At 50.2% G+C, this 15,209-nt stretch overlaps 8 protein-coding genes across 8 annotated transcripts; 6 read left to right on the top strand and 2 right to left on the bottom strand.

The window, feature by feature from the left end:
- Window positions 1–1,183: 1,183 nt before the first annotated feature.
- IAQ61_010124 (uncharacterized protein) lies at window positions 1,184–4,128 on the top strand. The gene is made up of 2 exons (XM_003841451.2): window positions 1,184–1,346; window positions 1,406–4,128. Exons 1-2 carry the CDS (start codon window positions 1,320–1,322, stop codon window positions 3,647–3,649), a joined length of 2,271 nt encoding a protein of 756 aa, XP_003841499.2. The 5' UTR covers window positions 1,184–1,319; the 3' UTR covers window positions 3,650–4,128.
- Window positions 4,129–6,381, top strand: IAQ61_010123 (uncharacterized protein). Its single transcript, XM_003841450.2, has 2 exons — window positions 4,129–4,938; window positions 4,991–6,381. Exons 1-2 carry the CDS (start codon window positions 4,638–4,640, stop codon window positions 6,019–6,021), a joined length of 1,332 nt encoding a protein of 443 aa, XP_003841498.2. The 5' UTR covers window positions 4,129–4,637; the 3' UTR covers window positions 6,022–6,381.
- A 461-nt stretch (window positions 6,382–6,842) lies between these two features.
- Window positions 6,843–7,327, bottom strand: IAQ61_010122 (uncharacterized protein; the record flags this gene model as incomplete). Its single annotated transcript, XM_003841449.1, has 3 exons — window positions 6,843–6,891; window positions 6,948–7,100; window positions 7,170–7,327. 3 exons carry the CDS (start codon window positions 7,325–7,327, stop codon window positions 6,843–6,845), a joined length of 360 nt encoding a protein of 119 aa, XP_003841497.1.
- A 159-nt stretch (window positions 7,328–7,486) lies between these two features.
- On the top strand, window positions 7,487–8,806 carry IAQ61_010121 (uncharacterized protein; the record flags this gene model as incomplete). Its single annotated transcript, XM_003841448.2, has 1 exon — window positions 7,487–8,806. The coding sequence occupies one exon, from the start codon at window positions 7,487–7,489 to the stop codon at window positions 8,804–8,806; it is 1,320 nt and encodes a 439-aa protein (XP_003841496.2).
- A 365-nt stretch (window positions 8,807–9,171) lies between these two features.
- Window positions 9,172–10,579, top strand: IAQ61_010120 (uncharacterized protein; the record flags this gene model as incomplete). The annotated part of the gene is made up of 3 exons (XM_003841447.2): window positions 9,172–9,981; window positions 10,034–10,377; window positions 10,435–10,579. 3 exons carry the CDS (start codon window positions 9,172–9,174, stop codon window positions 10,577–10,579), a joined length of 1,299 nt encoding a protein of 432 aa, XP_003841495.2.
- A 1,408-nt stretch (window positions 10,580–11,987) lies between these two features.
- Window positions 11,988–12,446, bottom strand: IAQ61_010119 (uncharacterized protein; the record flags this gene model as incomplete). The annotated part of the gene is made up of 1 exon (XM_003841446.1): window positions 11,988–12,446. The coding sequence occupies one exon, from the start codon at window positions 12,444–12,446 to the stop codon at window positions 11,988–11,990; it is 459 nt and encodes a 152-aa protein (XP_003841494.1).
- Window positions 12,447–12,572: 126 nt separating this feature from the next.
- On the top strand, window positions 12,573–12,961 carry IAQ61_010118 (uncharacterized protein; the record flags this gene model as incomplete). Its single annotated transcript, XM_066098666.1, has 2 exons — window positions 12,573–12,600; window positions 12,687–12,961. 2 exons carry the CDS (start codon window positions 12,573–12,575, stop codon window positions 12,959–12,961), a joined length of 303 nt encoding a protein of 100 aa, XP_065951211.1.
- A 964-nt stretch (window positions 12,962–13,925) lies between these two features.
- IAQ61_010117 (uncharacterized protein) lies at window positions 13,926–15,017 on the top strand (the record flags this gene model as incomplete). Its single annotated transcript, XM_003841443.2, has 1 exon — window positions 13,926–15,017. The coding sequence occupies one exon, from the start codon at window positions 13,926–13,928 to the stop codon at window positions 15,015–15,017; it is 1,092 nt and encodes a 363-aa protein (XP_003841491.2).
- Window positions 15,018–15,209: the final 192 nt, after the last annotated feature.

Below are 15,209 nucleotides of genomic sequence, written 5' to 3'. Positions count from 1 at the left end.
TAGAAAACTAGATAGTTAAGCTTTATATAAAGCTATAAAGGGAGTAAATACTATAATATTAAGTAGCTAAAGGGTATAAGTGCTATAAGGGGGATATATTATAAGTAAGATCTTATATTTATTATAATACTTAATAAACTCTATTATTATATAAGATCTATAGCTATTAAAGATAAGGAGCTAGTATAAAGTATAAGCTTTAGCTTTTGTCTTATAATTAAACACCTCCTTAAGCTAGGATACCCCTAGGGTATAGCTTATCTACCTACTTAGTAATCCTATAAAGAAAGCTTAGTATTATAATAGGTTAAAATCTTATAACTAGGTATCTTATAGAGCTCTAGATTAGGACTAATAAATAAGAGTAGGGGTAAGAGTAGTACTATTAGTGTATATATAAGCTATAGTAGTAATCTACTCCCTATTACTATTCTAGAGTATAGCTCTAATCTTTCTCTACTTATAGGCGCTTTTATTAAATATATATTTAGTTTTTAATAGTACTCTAATAAGAAAACCTTTCTTATCTATATTATAAATATACTAACTCTTAATATTATATTACTTTATTTTTTAGTATAAAAGCTTAAAGTATAAGCTATACTTAAAGGTAGAATTAGCTTTAAAGTAGTTATAATTAAGCCTAGTAGCCTAATAGGAGATAAGATTAATATTATAGTAGTTAATAAAGCGCTATACCTAATTTTTACTTACTAGATTCCTTATTATTTTAGTTATAAAATTTTAAATAATAGTCTATATAAGAGGTAATCCTTACTTATAAAGCTCTTTAATATACTCTATAAGCTTACTTTCTTATATAGTATTAAGTATTTAACTATTTAGTAAAGTAGTAGTATATACTTACTAAATTTTCTAGTAGCGTCTAGATAAGGTTAACTATAAGTAACTATACTTTTCTACTATTTCTAAGTATATAAAATCTTCTCTAAGAGTTAAGGATTTAATTGCTACAAGCGCGTTATTAATAGGTGCTATAGTTATTAAGAAATTTAGTGTTAAAAATTTAGTGATTTTAGTGTTAGTGGGCGCTTGGTGGGGGTGGGCGCTTGGTGGTGGATCACGTTAAAAATAGCCAGGGTGTAGCAGTGGCAGATCACATGACACTCAAACTACCCGAGCGCATGAGTTTCAATGTTGCCCCAAACTCCACACGTGGCCGCAACCCAACAACACGTGAACCTCGTTGACAACGCGTTGACAGCCACCATTCATTACTCCACCGCCGAAGATACTCCTCTTCAATGGGCAAAGACATCTCCTTGTAGTGATTCGCAGACGTTGCCACTGCCTTCACCATGAGCCGACTGAAGCTGTTCGTTGCGGTAATGGCCCTCCTTTGCTAGGCAGACATTGTATACATGTGGAATGCTGATAGCCGTAGGGCTCGGCCGTCATGGCCAATGTCGTGCTCATGCGCGCGTACTATGAGCGCCCCAACTTCTACTCTGCCGCCGTCTACATCTCTCAAAGCACCGGTTCGCTGATGTTCCTCGTCAACCTCATGCTCATAGTCGCCGCCAGCTTTGGCTATGGACTCCAGCGGTTGTTTTACGGCCCGCTCCGCCCTATCGAGACTGAGCAGCTCTATGACAAGGCTTGGTTTGCTGTCAGTGAGACTCTCCTGGCCATGACCATCTTCAGAGACGACATAGGCATGTGGTTCTTTGCCATGTTTCTGTGTCTGCTTGCGGGCAAAGTATGGCAATGGATAGGCGAAGGCCGGGTCGAATTTCTGGAGCAACAACCACCGGCGAATCCGAAACTCTTCCACACTCGGTTGATGAGCTCTTTGCTTTTCTCGGTCGTTTTCGATATCTACATGATGCAGTACTGCATTGACTCTATCCTTTCAGAAGCACGCCCCGGCGTCAAGGTCATGTTCGGCTTCGAATACGTGTTACTGGCTATCGCATCCATCTCCACCCTCCTACGGTATGCGCTTTCTCTTGTGGAGCTTTATGTGACGCACCGTCAAGAGAAGGCCCGGGAAGAAGCCCGACAAGCCGCGAGGGCACTTGCACGGCAGAGTGCTGAGACTAGCGGAGCAGAGGCACCTGTGGCGGAGGAAGAAGACGAGGACGAAGGTGATGTGCCCGGATGGGAGGAGAAGGGTCGATGGGTTTTCTATTTGGACCTGGCCACGGACTTCATCAAGTCTGTTGTCTATCTTGGATTCTTCATGATCCTTATGACCTTTTACGGTATCCCAATTCACATCATGAGGGATCTCTTCATGACGATCCGTTCTTTACTCAAAAGAATTAAGGACTTCGTTCAATATCGAAACGCCACGCGCGACATGAACACGCGCTATCCGGATGCGACTGCGGAGGAGCTCGAGCGAGAAAATACATGTATCGTTTGCCGTGAGGAAATGAAGCCTTGGGTACATCCCGGTGCAGACGGAGCTGCCACCGCCCGGCGTATGGACGAGCGACAGCGACCGAAGAAGCTTCCATGTGGTCACATTCTGCATTTTAGTTGCCTCCGGAGCTGGCTGGAAAGACAGCAGGTGTGTCCGACGTGCCGCCGCCCAGTCCTCAGCCAGACAACAGCGCAGGCTACCCAGGGGAACAACGCCGCAAACCCGGGCGCGCCCAATCCACCAAACCAGCAGGTTCAGCAACGTCAAGGTGTTCTGCCAGGTTTTCTCGGTGGCAACCCGCTAGGCGGAGGTGGGCAACCAGGACAGCAACCTTTACCTCAGCAACAAGGGCAAGCCAATGCAGCCGCTGGAAACATGCGTGTGTTCAATCTTGGTCCGATCAGGGTTGCGTTGGGAAATTTACGATTACCGCCAGGCCAGCAGAACAATGCGGATAATGTAAGACAAGCTATGGATCAGATTCGTCAGCAGGCTATTGCGGATCGTGTGGCGCGCAACGTAAGTCCGCAAAACCAAGGGTCGGCGAACGCAGCATTAACTCTTCAGAATCCGCCACAGGCTCAAGTTACAGGTCCTCTGCCAGGGGCGACGGCACTGCATCCCTCAGATATACAATCGGACATATTGCGGATCCAACAAAACATCATGGAGTCTATGCGCCAATTACACGTGCAGCAGGAGGAATTAGAGGTAATCCATGGGCTACTTGGTGAGCTCAACAGACTCCAACAGACTTCAGGAGTGAGCGGAGTCGCTGGGAACGAGCTTCCGGCCATAGCGCCTTTACACCCACCGACCATGAGCTCTTTCACACCCCAAGCATACCTCGCCAGAGGTGAAGCCCTACGCCAGGGCGATGCTGGTGTCCCTGATGGCTTGTCACTTCCAGAAGGTTGGACCTTGAGGCGGATGGTATTGGCAACACGATCTGAGCCAGAGGGGTCCTCCCCGACCTCTTCTGCCCATCAAACCCGTGCAGCGGCGGGCTCTGCTTTTGGACCAAGACCAGCAACTTCAGAGGCAGAAGTGGAAGCTCCTGTGGCTGTTGCCACAAATTCTGGTTCTGCCGCAGACTCGTCACCTCCAAGGGTTGAATCGGATTCTCTTGGATCGAGCTGGAGTTTTGGCAATGCCGAAGGTTCAAGCTCTGCGGTTGCCACCGCTGGTAGTACCTCTGACGGACAGAATGTGACAAAGCGAGCAGTGACGATTGAGGACGCTGAAGACAACGGTCAATGAATGTACAAATATTGGGCCATGAGACCGGGGATTGCATAGCGAGGCGTTTGGGGTTTGGACTTTATCTCTAGGATGTGAATGGGCTGCGAGCGACACATGTCTTGCTTGCAGCAACATGTATATGCTAACGCTGCAAAGGGGTGTGCGTTCACTTGGCTCGGCCTCCATTCCATTCTCAGATTGTAGGTTTGTTTGGGCAAATTTGCACTCCATGTGAGTCTTGCATTGGGTGCATGATTGCGCCCTCTGGACACGGTCTCTGCCATTTCATGTGATGCGATCTGTAATTGATAACTGCCCGACAACTCACATCTGACATGTGTTCTCGGTTCAACTGGGGGGGTCGAGGGCTGCAATACAGGATTGGCTCGGATACGTCTCGATTGGCACTAGTCTGATAGGTGATTTAGCTGGATAAAGGAGACGTCTGGGCTTCTCCCGCATCTCTTCTTCAATCAATGGGTTACTTCATACTCTCGCAACAACATTGGATACCATTCCATGCAGTCTTGATGCAAGCTCTAGAGTCGTTTCGAGGACAGCCACTCGACAAGCTCATCCTGGAGGTCTATGTAGTCCTTCGCACAACGAGCGGAACAAGCGTAGCCACTCAGGCGACAGAGGTTGTCCAAAGCTCGACACACGAGGCGGCTAGATGCATGCCCACGAACAACAACAAGGTTGAAACGGCGGTGCTTGCCATGCGAGGATTATTGGTGGCACCCAGTAACAGATGCAGGCATGCAATTGGGGCTAGGCGCATCTGTTTAGAGCATGTATGGTGCATGTATGGTGCATGGCCTGGGCACCCGCTGTGGATAAGATCAGGGCGTTCGCTAACTAGGCTGGCTATACAGAGGTCGAGATGACTCTTTACACGTTCGCTAATGGCACTCGAGCACACAGTCGAACTCTCTTAAATTGATGGTCCTTGGTTCCCGTTGAGTCTCTATGTTTCGCCTCGTCTGGTTGCATTTGCATTTGCTCAATGGCAAGCAGAATGAATCCTCCGTCATGGCACAGGGCTGACGGTAGCGACGGTGACGCCAAGGTCTCGAGCTGCATCATGGAAATCATCCACGCATTCCAAAACGGACTTAACATCTTCAAGCGATTACGCGAGAGGCGAAAGAAGCGTCGACCGCGTAAAGGCAGTCAAGCACCAGACCCAACAACAAGTGCAGAGTTGCAGCTTTCGAAGAGCTTGCGTAGAGGGCCGGAAGAGCTGACCGAAACATATGCCCAATGCTACTACAGCGGCATGGGTCCGCAGTTCGCCAAAGGTGATTGTGAGTATAACTTTAACCATCACCGTCTCTCCTTGCTGACACTGTGGACGAGCGATTGCACACGCGTCTTTGGCAGAAACATTGATCAAATTGAACACTGGCCTTGTCGGAATTATTGCAACATTTCTAAACCGCGATTTGAAGAACAGTAAAAGCCGCTTGCATCTAGACTATGGATCGCTCATAGACCTCTCCGAAGCATCGAGAAGAGAGGCACTGCACAGCATGGCCCAATTGTACCAAAGATTGAGTCCATCTCAATTGCAACTTCATGCACCGACTTGTTCACGTTGTGGCACGTCAAGCCACATTGACTGTTCAAGTGACAGCAAATTTTCTGTGAGAGAACAGAGGAAACACGCAGGCTCGCGCCAGCGCGCCGATGGCTCTGTTGTGACACGCATGCCAATCAAGACTTCAAGCCATCCACAACTCGTCGTCATGAGGCCAAAATCAACGAGAAAGAACAGTAGTTTGAGAAACAACTCCAGTGCCAGCAAACCACCCCCAAATTCCACGTACGCGACGACAGCCATGTCGTCAGTCATTTCAAAGTTCATCGTCATGACGCCCATTGAACTCCCAGCATCAAGTGTTATCAAAGGGACGATGGGCGTAGCACCGCCATCACCCAGAAGCCCGAGAATCGATTCCTTTGATGATCCGAGACCATCGAGATGGCCATACAACGACAAGGGCCACGCCTCAGAGCATATAGACTATCCCCGACCCCAGCTCACTAACTTTAAGTCTACTCCTAAGCACTGCACACCATCATCAGAGAGGGAATCAGCCCATCGGACCTCTCCTCCCATTTCGTCTTCACCAGTGAAACGCCGGATGGATAAAGTCACGCCGTCATCCTATACATTCGCATCCGACAGCACCAAATTAGGCGAAATACCACAGTTCCACTGGACGAGGCCTTGGGACTACGAAGAAGCAGAGCGACTTAATTCCGAAGCTGCTTTGAATCCACAGCCAGCTGTGACCATGCCGGTGGAGAAGACAGTGAAGAAGAAGGGTCTCTTCAGGAAAATTTTGAGTAGAGGCAGTGCCGCTGGCGTCGCTGTCAAGGTATAAGTGAGATGTATAGTCGGGTCGTTCATCATGTCTACCTCCTGTTGGCGTTTGGTTCTTGTGTTTTGTTGTATACCTGATTGTATCTTGTCACTGTCGTTTCCTGGTTATTGTCGCTGGCTCGTTTCATCACTCTCCACTCATCATTTTGCGGGAATGTCTCCGATGCATCTATATTGTCTTTTTGCTCATCACTTTTATGATTCCATGTCGTCAGTTCACTTCTTGGGCTTTGGGGTAAGTCGTTTAGCGTTATGAGTTATGATGATACTGATGATGATGACGATGTGAAATGACTTTGTGATATACTATTGGTCTAGCTTAGCATTATGTAAATGGTAGAGACGTGTGTTATATCCATAGTACTAATAATCTTTACATTGTTCTGGCTTTTCAATAGTCCTCTTGAAATTGACGGTGATGTCTGTTGATCGAAGAAGATTTACACAGTGATGTATTAGAGCATAATTCCTGTCCATGCGTGGCATCTTTATAAAGGGTGAGTTTTGTATCTCTTCCTTTGTTCCTATTGCGATTGACCAAAGTTGCACCTGATCATAGGCTTTCCCTCTACTATCCTACTTGTAAAATATAATGGATAGAAGAAGTTCCATACGAGTTTGAGTTTGAGTTTGAAAAATTGCACTTCATAGCACTCTTGGATTCGATGATAGATATAAATAGACTTGACGCAAAGTAACCTTTCGATTCTGCTTGCCGCATGGTCTCTAAAGGTCTACTATGGAGACATGAACACTCCCTAAACCATTGCAACTCCATATGTGCATTGCCAGTCATTTTCACAGACTTCAACGGTGCGGGCTCTATTTGGTCTCGTTTTCTGGTGTGACAGCAAAGGTTGGTCGGACAAATCTAAGTTCACATAGTTAGTCTGGGATCCCGTCAAGACCCAAAGCTCTTCAACGTACCGGTCGCTGTGGTACACCCTCGTATCTGAGCCCATCAATTCTTTTTCTCTCGCCTTATCCGCCAGATATCTTCGTACTTGATCACGGTCTTCCTCGGCCTGTAGCGCAGGGATGAGGTGTATCCGTGCCCACATCTTCTCGCGCGCGAGTTCGCTGTAGCATGTCAGTAACACTCCTCGCTACAGCCCTGCGATCTATTGTCCCCGAGCGATTAACACATACTTGTGCTCCCTGATTCCCTGCCCAACCCTCCAGAATCCATATGTCATCAACACGGCTGTTCCAACGAGGTATGCGGCTGGTCGGAAGCCACGGGCGGGTAGGTTGCGCTTGTATTGGACGGGGTTGTAGCCGCCACTTGGCGGCATATCCTGAGGCATGGTGGGCGGTGATGTTTGTGGCTCAATGGGCGATTGAAGGGTGTCGTCAATGCGGAGACGAGCGTGAGGTTGTCGGCTGTCGGAGCTCTCACGATGCTGCCTACCGAGACCAGGGTAAGGCTTGGCAAGCTAGTACTGAACGTGAGCACAATTTTGTCGATGGCTGAGTGGGTGTGTTTCAATTTCATGACTGCCATGTCAGAAAACAATCAGTTGCTGGAGACAATGGAGCCAGAAGAAAGACCGGCAAAGATGCGCAAGCTGGAGCATGCTGAAAGTGTTGGTGACACCACTGCTCCGGATGTTGCGCCGGCGAAAGCAACTTCAGACCAGCAAACTGCCATGACTACACAGACTGGCGAAGCTAATAACACTGATGTCAAGCCTACAACCACGGAGCAGAATGATGGTGACGATGCTGCACCTACAATTTCCAAAAATCAGCTCAAAAAGCAACGACGCCACGAGCGTTGGGAATCAGGGCGTGAGGATCGCAAAGCGAAGCGCAAGGAGAAAATCAAAGAAAAGAAAGAGCGCCGACGAGAACTGTACGCTCAAGCCACGCCGGACGAAGATGGCAATAGACCTAAGCCACCGCCTACCAGACCACCAAAGCATTCTGCAGGCTTAGGGAAGCAACTTCCCGTCACTGTCATCTTTGACTGCGACTTTGAGGAACTCATGTATGATCACGAACTCAAGAGCTTGGGGTTACAAATCACGAGATGCTACAGCGACAATCGAAAAGCCAAATTCCGGACACACCTCGCACTTGCCAGTTTTGGCGGGAAGATGAAAGAGCGTTTCGATGGCATCCTGGCAAAGCAGTACACGAGCTGGAAGGGGTTCCAATTTTTTGAGGATGATTTTGTGGCGGTGGCTGAGAAATCCAAGGAGTGGATGCGTGGGCCCAAAGGAGGAGAAGTTGACGGAGCCTTGGAATCCGGGAAAGATGATCAAGCAGCCGAAGGGGAGTCGAGTGAAGAAGCAGCAGGAGCAGCAGCAGCGTCGTCGTCGTCGTCATCAGAAGAGGGCGAGATTGTCTATCTCTCGTCTGAATCGGACAATGTCCTTACACATTTGAAGCCCAATAGCACCTATATCATTGGCGGGCTAGTCGACAAGAACCGACACAAGGGCATCTGCCACAAGCGGGCCGTCGCTCGCGGTATCAAGACTGCAAAGCTGCCGATTGGGCAATATCTCGAGATGAAGAGTCGACAGGTGCTCGTTACCAACCACGTGCTGGAGATCATGTTGAAATGGCTTGAGTTTGGGGACTGGGGCAAGGCCTTTATGGAAGTCATGCCCAAGAGAAAGGGTGGAAGACTGAAGGGTGAGGGTGGCGATGAGGAGGAATCGCATGCGGCGGGCGATGAAGGGGATGAAAGGGATGAGGGGGTTGGGGGGATGGGCGACGAGCAGCTGGCTGATGAGGCCGAAGAGACAGGGCAAGGGGAGGACAAGATGGCCTGTTAGGTCTTCGCAGTAGTAGACGTCTATCAGGGCTTTTTGGACCATGCTCTCTACCTACTTGATCTACGCCAGCTATTGTAGTATTCTATGGACACAAGACGACTCCAGTCCTCAGCCTTGTCGGCTAGCGGCAGCTAAGCTTTACGGGACCTACCGGTAGTGGACATGGGCCGCTAACTGCCTAGCGAACCGCCAGCGATCCGAACTGGTACCGTAACGTTGTCCCAAATGCAAATGCGGGTGGTGGGAAGAAAACCGAGTCAAAGAATGGCATCCAACCAATTCGATAATGGAGCTGTCCTGATCTTTACCAAGGCCACTTGGCTTTCTAGCATCTGTCTCTTGTGCACATCATCTCCGCCCGGTCCATGGTGTTCTGTGCCCGCAGCATGTCGGCATTCCTCGCGCAGAGTTTTGCTGGAGTGCTGCCATGTCACAAGTTTACGCGACGTCACAGAGACACAGCTACATCTCCGCTCGCGACCCAGCCAGCACAACACGCCTCACATACGACCCACTATTCATTCAGGCACCCACCTGGCCGACTGATCACTCGACTCACCATGTCTTCGGCCCAGGAAGAGCCACAGCATCCGTCCCCACGATCACCCCGCCCACAACCAGCGCCCTCACAGCAGCGGTCGACGCCTAACCGCTCCTCGTCGTACTTTACCTACCCCGTCTCCTATGCCGTGTCGGGCATTATGCGCCGTCTGAACACAGACACAATTCCCAGATCAGACGCGACAAGCTCATCCGAGACTCACAACCCCAGCTCCAGCCTGCAATCGCAGTTGCAATCGACCGCATCCTCCCTTAGCCATTCTCTTGCTAGCCTAGTATCTTCCTCGTCCTCCACCACCACGGCCACAGACATGGACTCGGTGTATCATCCGTCAAATCGGACTGCGAGCCCCTTCCAGCCACCACCGCTGACCCCACTCACCTTGCGAGGCTACCGAGATGGGATGCGAGAGAAGGGCAAGCTGCTGAGTACAGCGCTGGCCGAGGAGATTAGACTGCTTTTCCCGCCGAGGCTACAGTTGGTGGATGAATGGACCTTGGCTTATAGTTTGGAGCAGAATGGCGTGAGTCTAGCGACGCTCTATGAAAAGTCTGAAGACTACCGAGGAAAACGAGGTGGCTTTGTGCTGGTTGTGAAAGATGGCGGCGGGGGAGTACGTATCCGAAATCTCACGCCGCAGTGCCCCATACTAATCCCACCAAAAGGTCTTTGGCGCATACCTTTCCGATCCACCGCACCCCTCCACTTCCTTCTACGGCAACGGCGAATGCTTTTTGTGGCGTGCACACGTTCTCTCCTCCCTTCCAGACCTTGCTGCAAATCTGCCACCCCCACCTTCAGAGGACACAACAAACGCTGTTCGCATGACCACGATATCATCTCCAAAGAAAGATAAGAATGGCGATACTCTGTCACCCCGGCAAAATGGACAGGCAAGTAAAAGCGGTTCAAACACACCGGAACGGATAAGATTCAAGGCGTTTCCGTACAGCGGTGTGAATGACTACATGATCTTCTGCGAGCAGAGCTACCTGAGTGTAGGCGGAGGGTATGGACGTCCAAAACCAACACAAAGACATGGACTTCCTTGCTAACAGCTGTGTAGTGATGGCCACTATGGCCTATGGCTGGACGACAACCTAGAAAACGGCATTTCCGATACCTGTCCGACTTTTGGCAACGAGCCACTCAGTGACGAGGGCAAAAAGTTTGAAGTCATGGGCGTGGAGCTCTGGTATATTGGCTCGTGATGGAAATGTACAACTTCGATTTCACATGATACCCCCTCTTGATGCAAGGAAGAAAAGAAAAACAATCTGAGATGAGAAATGGCAAAGGAAATACTGATTTCTTCCGTGTCGTTCTGAGTTTTGTTTTGCAGTACTAGACTAAGGCTTGACAATGTCTTTGAAGGGAACTCGGCCAGTTGGCGTCGCGGTACAGATTTTTTTTTTGAAAAATGAGATTATGGCGCATTGGATACCCTGCATGATGAACTTTCGAAGCTCGCAAGTTTTCGTACGGCATCTTTTCTTACAGCATCTATCTGCGTCTCTTGCCGTCCATATCAACATTGCAGGACATTTTTTTTTTATCGTGCTCATCGTGGAACTCTTCTCGCCATACAAGGCTATCGAAGTCCTTCCTCAACTCATGAGTGCCCCTCATGTGATGCTCGGATCCCATCTGCAGCTGCAGCGTTTGTGTTTATAGTATACCCAATGATGATAGGGAACGACTCATGTGGTGTTGACTTGCCATTTGCCCCTTCCTTTGGGTTCCCCAACGGCCCCATTAGCTAGAAGATGCAGGTGCAGATGCAGATGCAGTGCTCCGAGACCCTGGTCTGTGAGTGGTTGAGGGGGCACGACAGCGTGGAGTGCGGGTGAGGTGCAGAGGAGTGCAGGGAGGTCTTTTAGTGTGTATGTTGTGGTATGTGAGTTTTGTGGGTGCATGCGTTGGGTGATGCAGAGTTGGGGCGTGGGGGGGTGTGAGTTGATTCGGACGAGGTGAGTGAATGCGAGGGATTGGGTTGTCTTGGAATAGGCCAGGTAGAGTTTGTGCTGTTTAGGAGAAGGGTCTGCATGGAAAAGCAGACATCAATCGTACCCATTACACGGCATCGCAACAGTATAGTCCGGAGTCTGTCCCACATGTCAAACACGTCAAAAGTGACCATGGACAAGCAATATGGTCCCGCAACATGCAGCAGCTAGAAATGTCGTGCATCGCTGCCGAATGGCAACGGGTGACACTGCGTGTGGAGAGGGTGCAAAAAATTGTTTGTTTTTTGTCCTCAACAGAACGGACGACGACCTGTTGGATGGTAGGGGTGTGAATGTGGGGAGGGGTGTGTGAGTTTGATGATGTTTGTGGCGTTGATGACGATGGTACAGTTCGTTGTGAAATGGATACGCATGTTGCATGCTAGATGAAGGAAGAGGAGGCGGCGGAGGAGGAGGAGGAGGAGGAGTGAAACAGTGGCAGCCAGTACCATATTGCCCATGTGAGATCTACGGTACCGTAGCCTCATGATATCGCTTTGGTAATCTACCCCACCTAGGTAATTGTCCCAGAAGAAGAAAGATCTGAATACAAAACCAGGAGGAAGCATGGCATCCAATCTCCACCTTCCTCCTCCCACCGATATTGCCCGCACTACACAAGCTCCATCCCCGGCCGTGCAGAGCAGCGGTGTAGCCATGTCGGCAGACCGTAAGCCAGATCTGCAGCTCTTCTCTGTACTACACCATTCTCTCCTGGTTGTACCGATTCCAGCCGAGACATGGAACCCGGGGCGGTTCGAAATAGTGGCATTTGCAGTGCATCGGATTGGATCGTGGAGGTTGGTATCGTGCCTAGTCCATGCGTGATGCTTGGACGGTTTATCGGTGAGCGATATGCGGCCAGGGCGTTGACGTTCATGTCGGTGCGGTGCTTTGGATTCATGCGGCTGTGGTCGTGAGCATGGACTGTACTAGTCATGTATGTACGATGGAAGGTAGAGTAGGGTCGCAGTAATCGTTTTTGCGGAGGAAATGGATGGATGCCTTGATTCTTTGCAAAGTTCTTCGTACCGGTATACGTAGCGTGACTACCGGTACCGTACGCCAACATTTATTGAATATTCACACACGACAACGAAGGGGTTTTTTTAACAAGAAAAAAAAAAAAAGAGACTCAACCTCAGACCCATGTCTGCCCCAAAAGAGCAATGAAAAAACCCCACCAACCCCACGAGTCATGTCCACCTCTCTAGACCCTACCTACAGTACGTATGATACAATCTTGCCATGATACATACCTGTCCAGATCACAGCTCGCTACCATGACCACATCCAACTAAGATGGAAACAGTAGGTGACATGAACAAGCTCCCTCCCCCTCTCCTCCAACCCACCTCACCTGTCGCAAACGACCCCCACCTGCCCGCAGACAGTGCCACGCGTTCCCACACCCATGCGCCAGCCTCGTGGCATCCTCGTGCTCGACCTGCCTCGTTGCTTTTGGTCGTCTTCTGCTCAACTGTACCATACCTGTACTTGGAAAGGGAAAAGATCTCCCGTCGCCAATCAATCCATGATGATGGCGTGCTCGCTCGCTGGTGTCGTGTGCACTGTGGTGTATGGTGACTATGGGCATGGTACTATTGTATGGGGAGTACCATCTTGTCACTGGACACTGGGCTGCACGCATAACCTCAAGCCAGTTTATTACCCAACACTAGTTACCTAGGTCCAGGCGCGATTCGTTGCATCTCGCCTCATCGTCTAGGCATCTACCCTACCGTACTGTTTACAATCGACTCAGCCAGTATCAGCCCATCCTCTATCGCTGTTGTTGTTGTTGTTGTTGTTGTTGTTGCTACTTCCACCCAGCCCGGTCATATGTACATGTACACGTCCATGTCCATGCTTCATGTCGTGTACACATACATGGCAGAATAACCGGTTGTCGGTCTCGCAGCACAGCGCATCGCGACTTGCAACGCAAGCACCTCTAGGGGGGAGATGGAGACGACACCCACACAGCACCGCACATTACAGCAAATCACATCACAGCATACCCGCAAGAAATCAAGGGGGTAAACAAGATAAAAGAAACAAACACAGCAGCACAAAATAAACACGCAAAAAAAAACCTCCCTTCCATGGAACACTCGCGCCCAACCCCCCGGCCTGCTCCATGGGAACACGGCGTCCAGCGTCATGGAAACCCGAGTTCGAGCTTGGGAGCCACGGCGACAGCGCAGGCGGACAAGGCGATTGCGATTGCGAAGAAGAACAAGAAGAAAAAGAAGAGTAAAAAGGATAGGACGAGTTTGAGTCTGAGTCTGGCAAGGGCGGCGGAGCAGTTTCAGAGTCGGGTGTTGGCATTGGCAGGGGTGGGGTCGATGGGGATGACGAGGACGAGGGGGAAGGGTAAAGGAGAGGGGGAGGAAGGGAGAGGGAAAGAGGAAGGGGAAGGGGAAGAAGACGGGGTTCTAGGGAGGGGTGAGAGTTCGAGGTAAGCAGCCTTGAGGATGGATGGATTGGTTTGAATCGAATTGAATGGAAGCAAAAAAAAAAAAAAAAAGTTCTTGTGGCTAATGCTACCATGTCAAGCAGCAAGTTTCTAGAAGCACTAGTCCGACTACCAGAGGAACTGCACATGTTTATTCTCCGCGAACTTTGCGTGGCAGACGTACTCGCGCTCCGGCACACCTGCCGTGCCTTGAACTGGCTCATCATAGGCAATGCACCTGCCCTCGTTCGACACTGTGTTCGACAGCGGATGGGAAGTCTACATTTGCAATTGTATCCCGCGCCCAAGCCGGATGGCTTGCCTCTTTCCTTTTTACTGGCCATGCGCCGCCGCCACATTGCTTCTATCCGGCTGACGAGGCAACTCGCCAACCAGCTTGTTGGCCAGGGTGTGCAGTCGTCGTGTGGGCGGCAACGGCAGCTGTGGACGTCGGTGTACGAACGCATGTTACCTCTGGTGTTTGGCGTTGGCTATTTTCTCGACGAACATCGGCGAGTGTTGCTGGAAAGGGATCTGGGACGAATCCGGCCGAGATGGCCCATTGGATACGACATTTGTACGACGGAGGCCATTACCGGCGAGGAGCGCATGGTGATGAAGAAGCTGGATGGGCCGCTGAGGTTGCAGTATTTCTACCTGTACTGCTTCGTGCTGCAGGTGCTGCAACGCATGCTGCGACCTAGCCAGCCAGGCGGGATGATGGAGAGGCGTGTCTGCAGGCAGGCAGTGTGTGCAGAGGAGATTGCATTCCTCGTCCTGCTTGGGGGCATTGGGCAAATGGCCAAACTCATGGCCTGGCCGACGTATGAAGAGCGGCGGGGCTATCTGGATGCGTACATGACACACATGTCGCCGCACAGCAGCAAGTGCTGGCGGCGACACTGGAGGAACATTGGCGTGCTTTCACCCGCCTTGTTGGACGAGATTCCGTGTGCGCGGATTGGCATCACCCGGCTGGATCAGGTGTGGGCGCCTCTGATTGCCCAAATGATGGGACCTGGGATGCGGGAGTTTAGCGAGGCAGAGCGGGTTCGGTACGAGGAGGTCAGGAGAACGAAAAAGTACATCAACGAGGTGGTAGGGTACGATATCCTGCAGGGTAGGACAGCCGATGGTAGTAGCGACTTTGACGGCTTTGACGACTTGCCTGGCTCTGGACCGTAGTAGAGTGAGTAGGTAGAGTAGTTGTTGGGCCTATTTTTGTTTGACCGATGATGCTAGCATGACACATGGGACCTGCAGTTGATGAGGAGGAGTTTGCACTTTGCAAACTCATCAGCCTGTCGTAGTATGGGGATGGGTGGACGATGGGGAAGCCGTCAGCGTCTAGGATGAGTATGAATTACGTACTGGGCT

This window comes from Plenodomus lingam, assembly GCF_022343315.1.
Source record: "Plenodomus lingam strain CAN1 chromosome Unknown contig_8, whole genome shotgun sequence".
Taxonomy (NCBI): Eukaryota; Fungi; Ascomycota; class Dothideomycetes; order Pleosporales; family Leptosphaeriaceae; genus Plenodomus; species Plenodomus lingam.
The sequence above is the reverse complement of the archived record's forward strand: the minus strand, read 5'-3'. Positions and strand labels throughout refer to the sequence as shown.

What these genes read in the sequence shown, in the direction of transcription:
- IAQ61_010124 (XM_003841451.2), top strand. Translation starts at nt 1,320, where the DNA reads ATGAGCCGACTGAAGCTGTTCGTTGCG. An exon ending in GACTGAAGCTGTTCGTTGCG is followed by an intron (nt 1,347 to 1,405) that starts GTAATGGCCCTC and finishes TGATAGCCGTAG; the next exon opens with GGCTCGGCCGTCATGGCCAA.
- IAQ61_010123 (XM_003841450.2), top strand. Translation starts at nt 4,638, where the DNA reads ATGGCAAGCAGAATGAATCCTCCGTCATGGCACAGGGCTGACGGTAGC. An exon ending in GCAGTTCGCCAAAGGTGATT is followed by an intron (nt 4,939 to 4,990) that starts GTGAGTATAACT and finishes ACTGTGGACGAG; the next exon opens with CGATTGCACACGCGTCTTTG.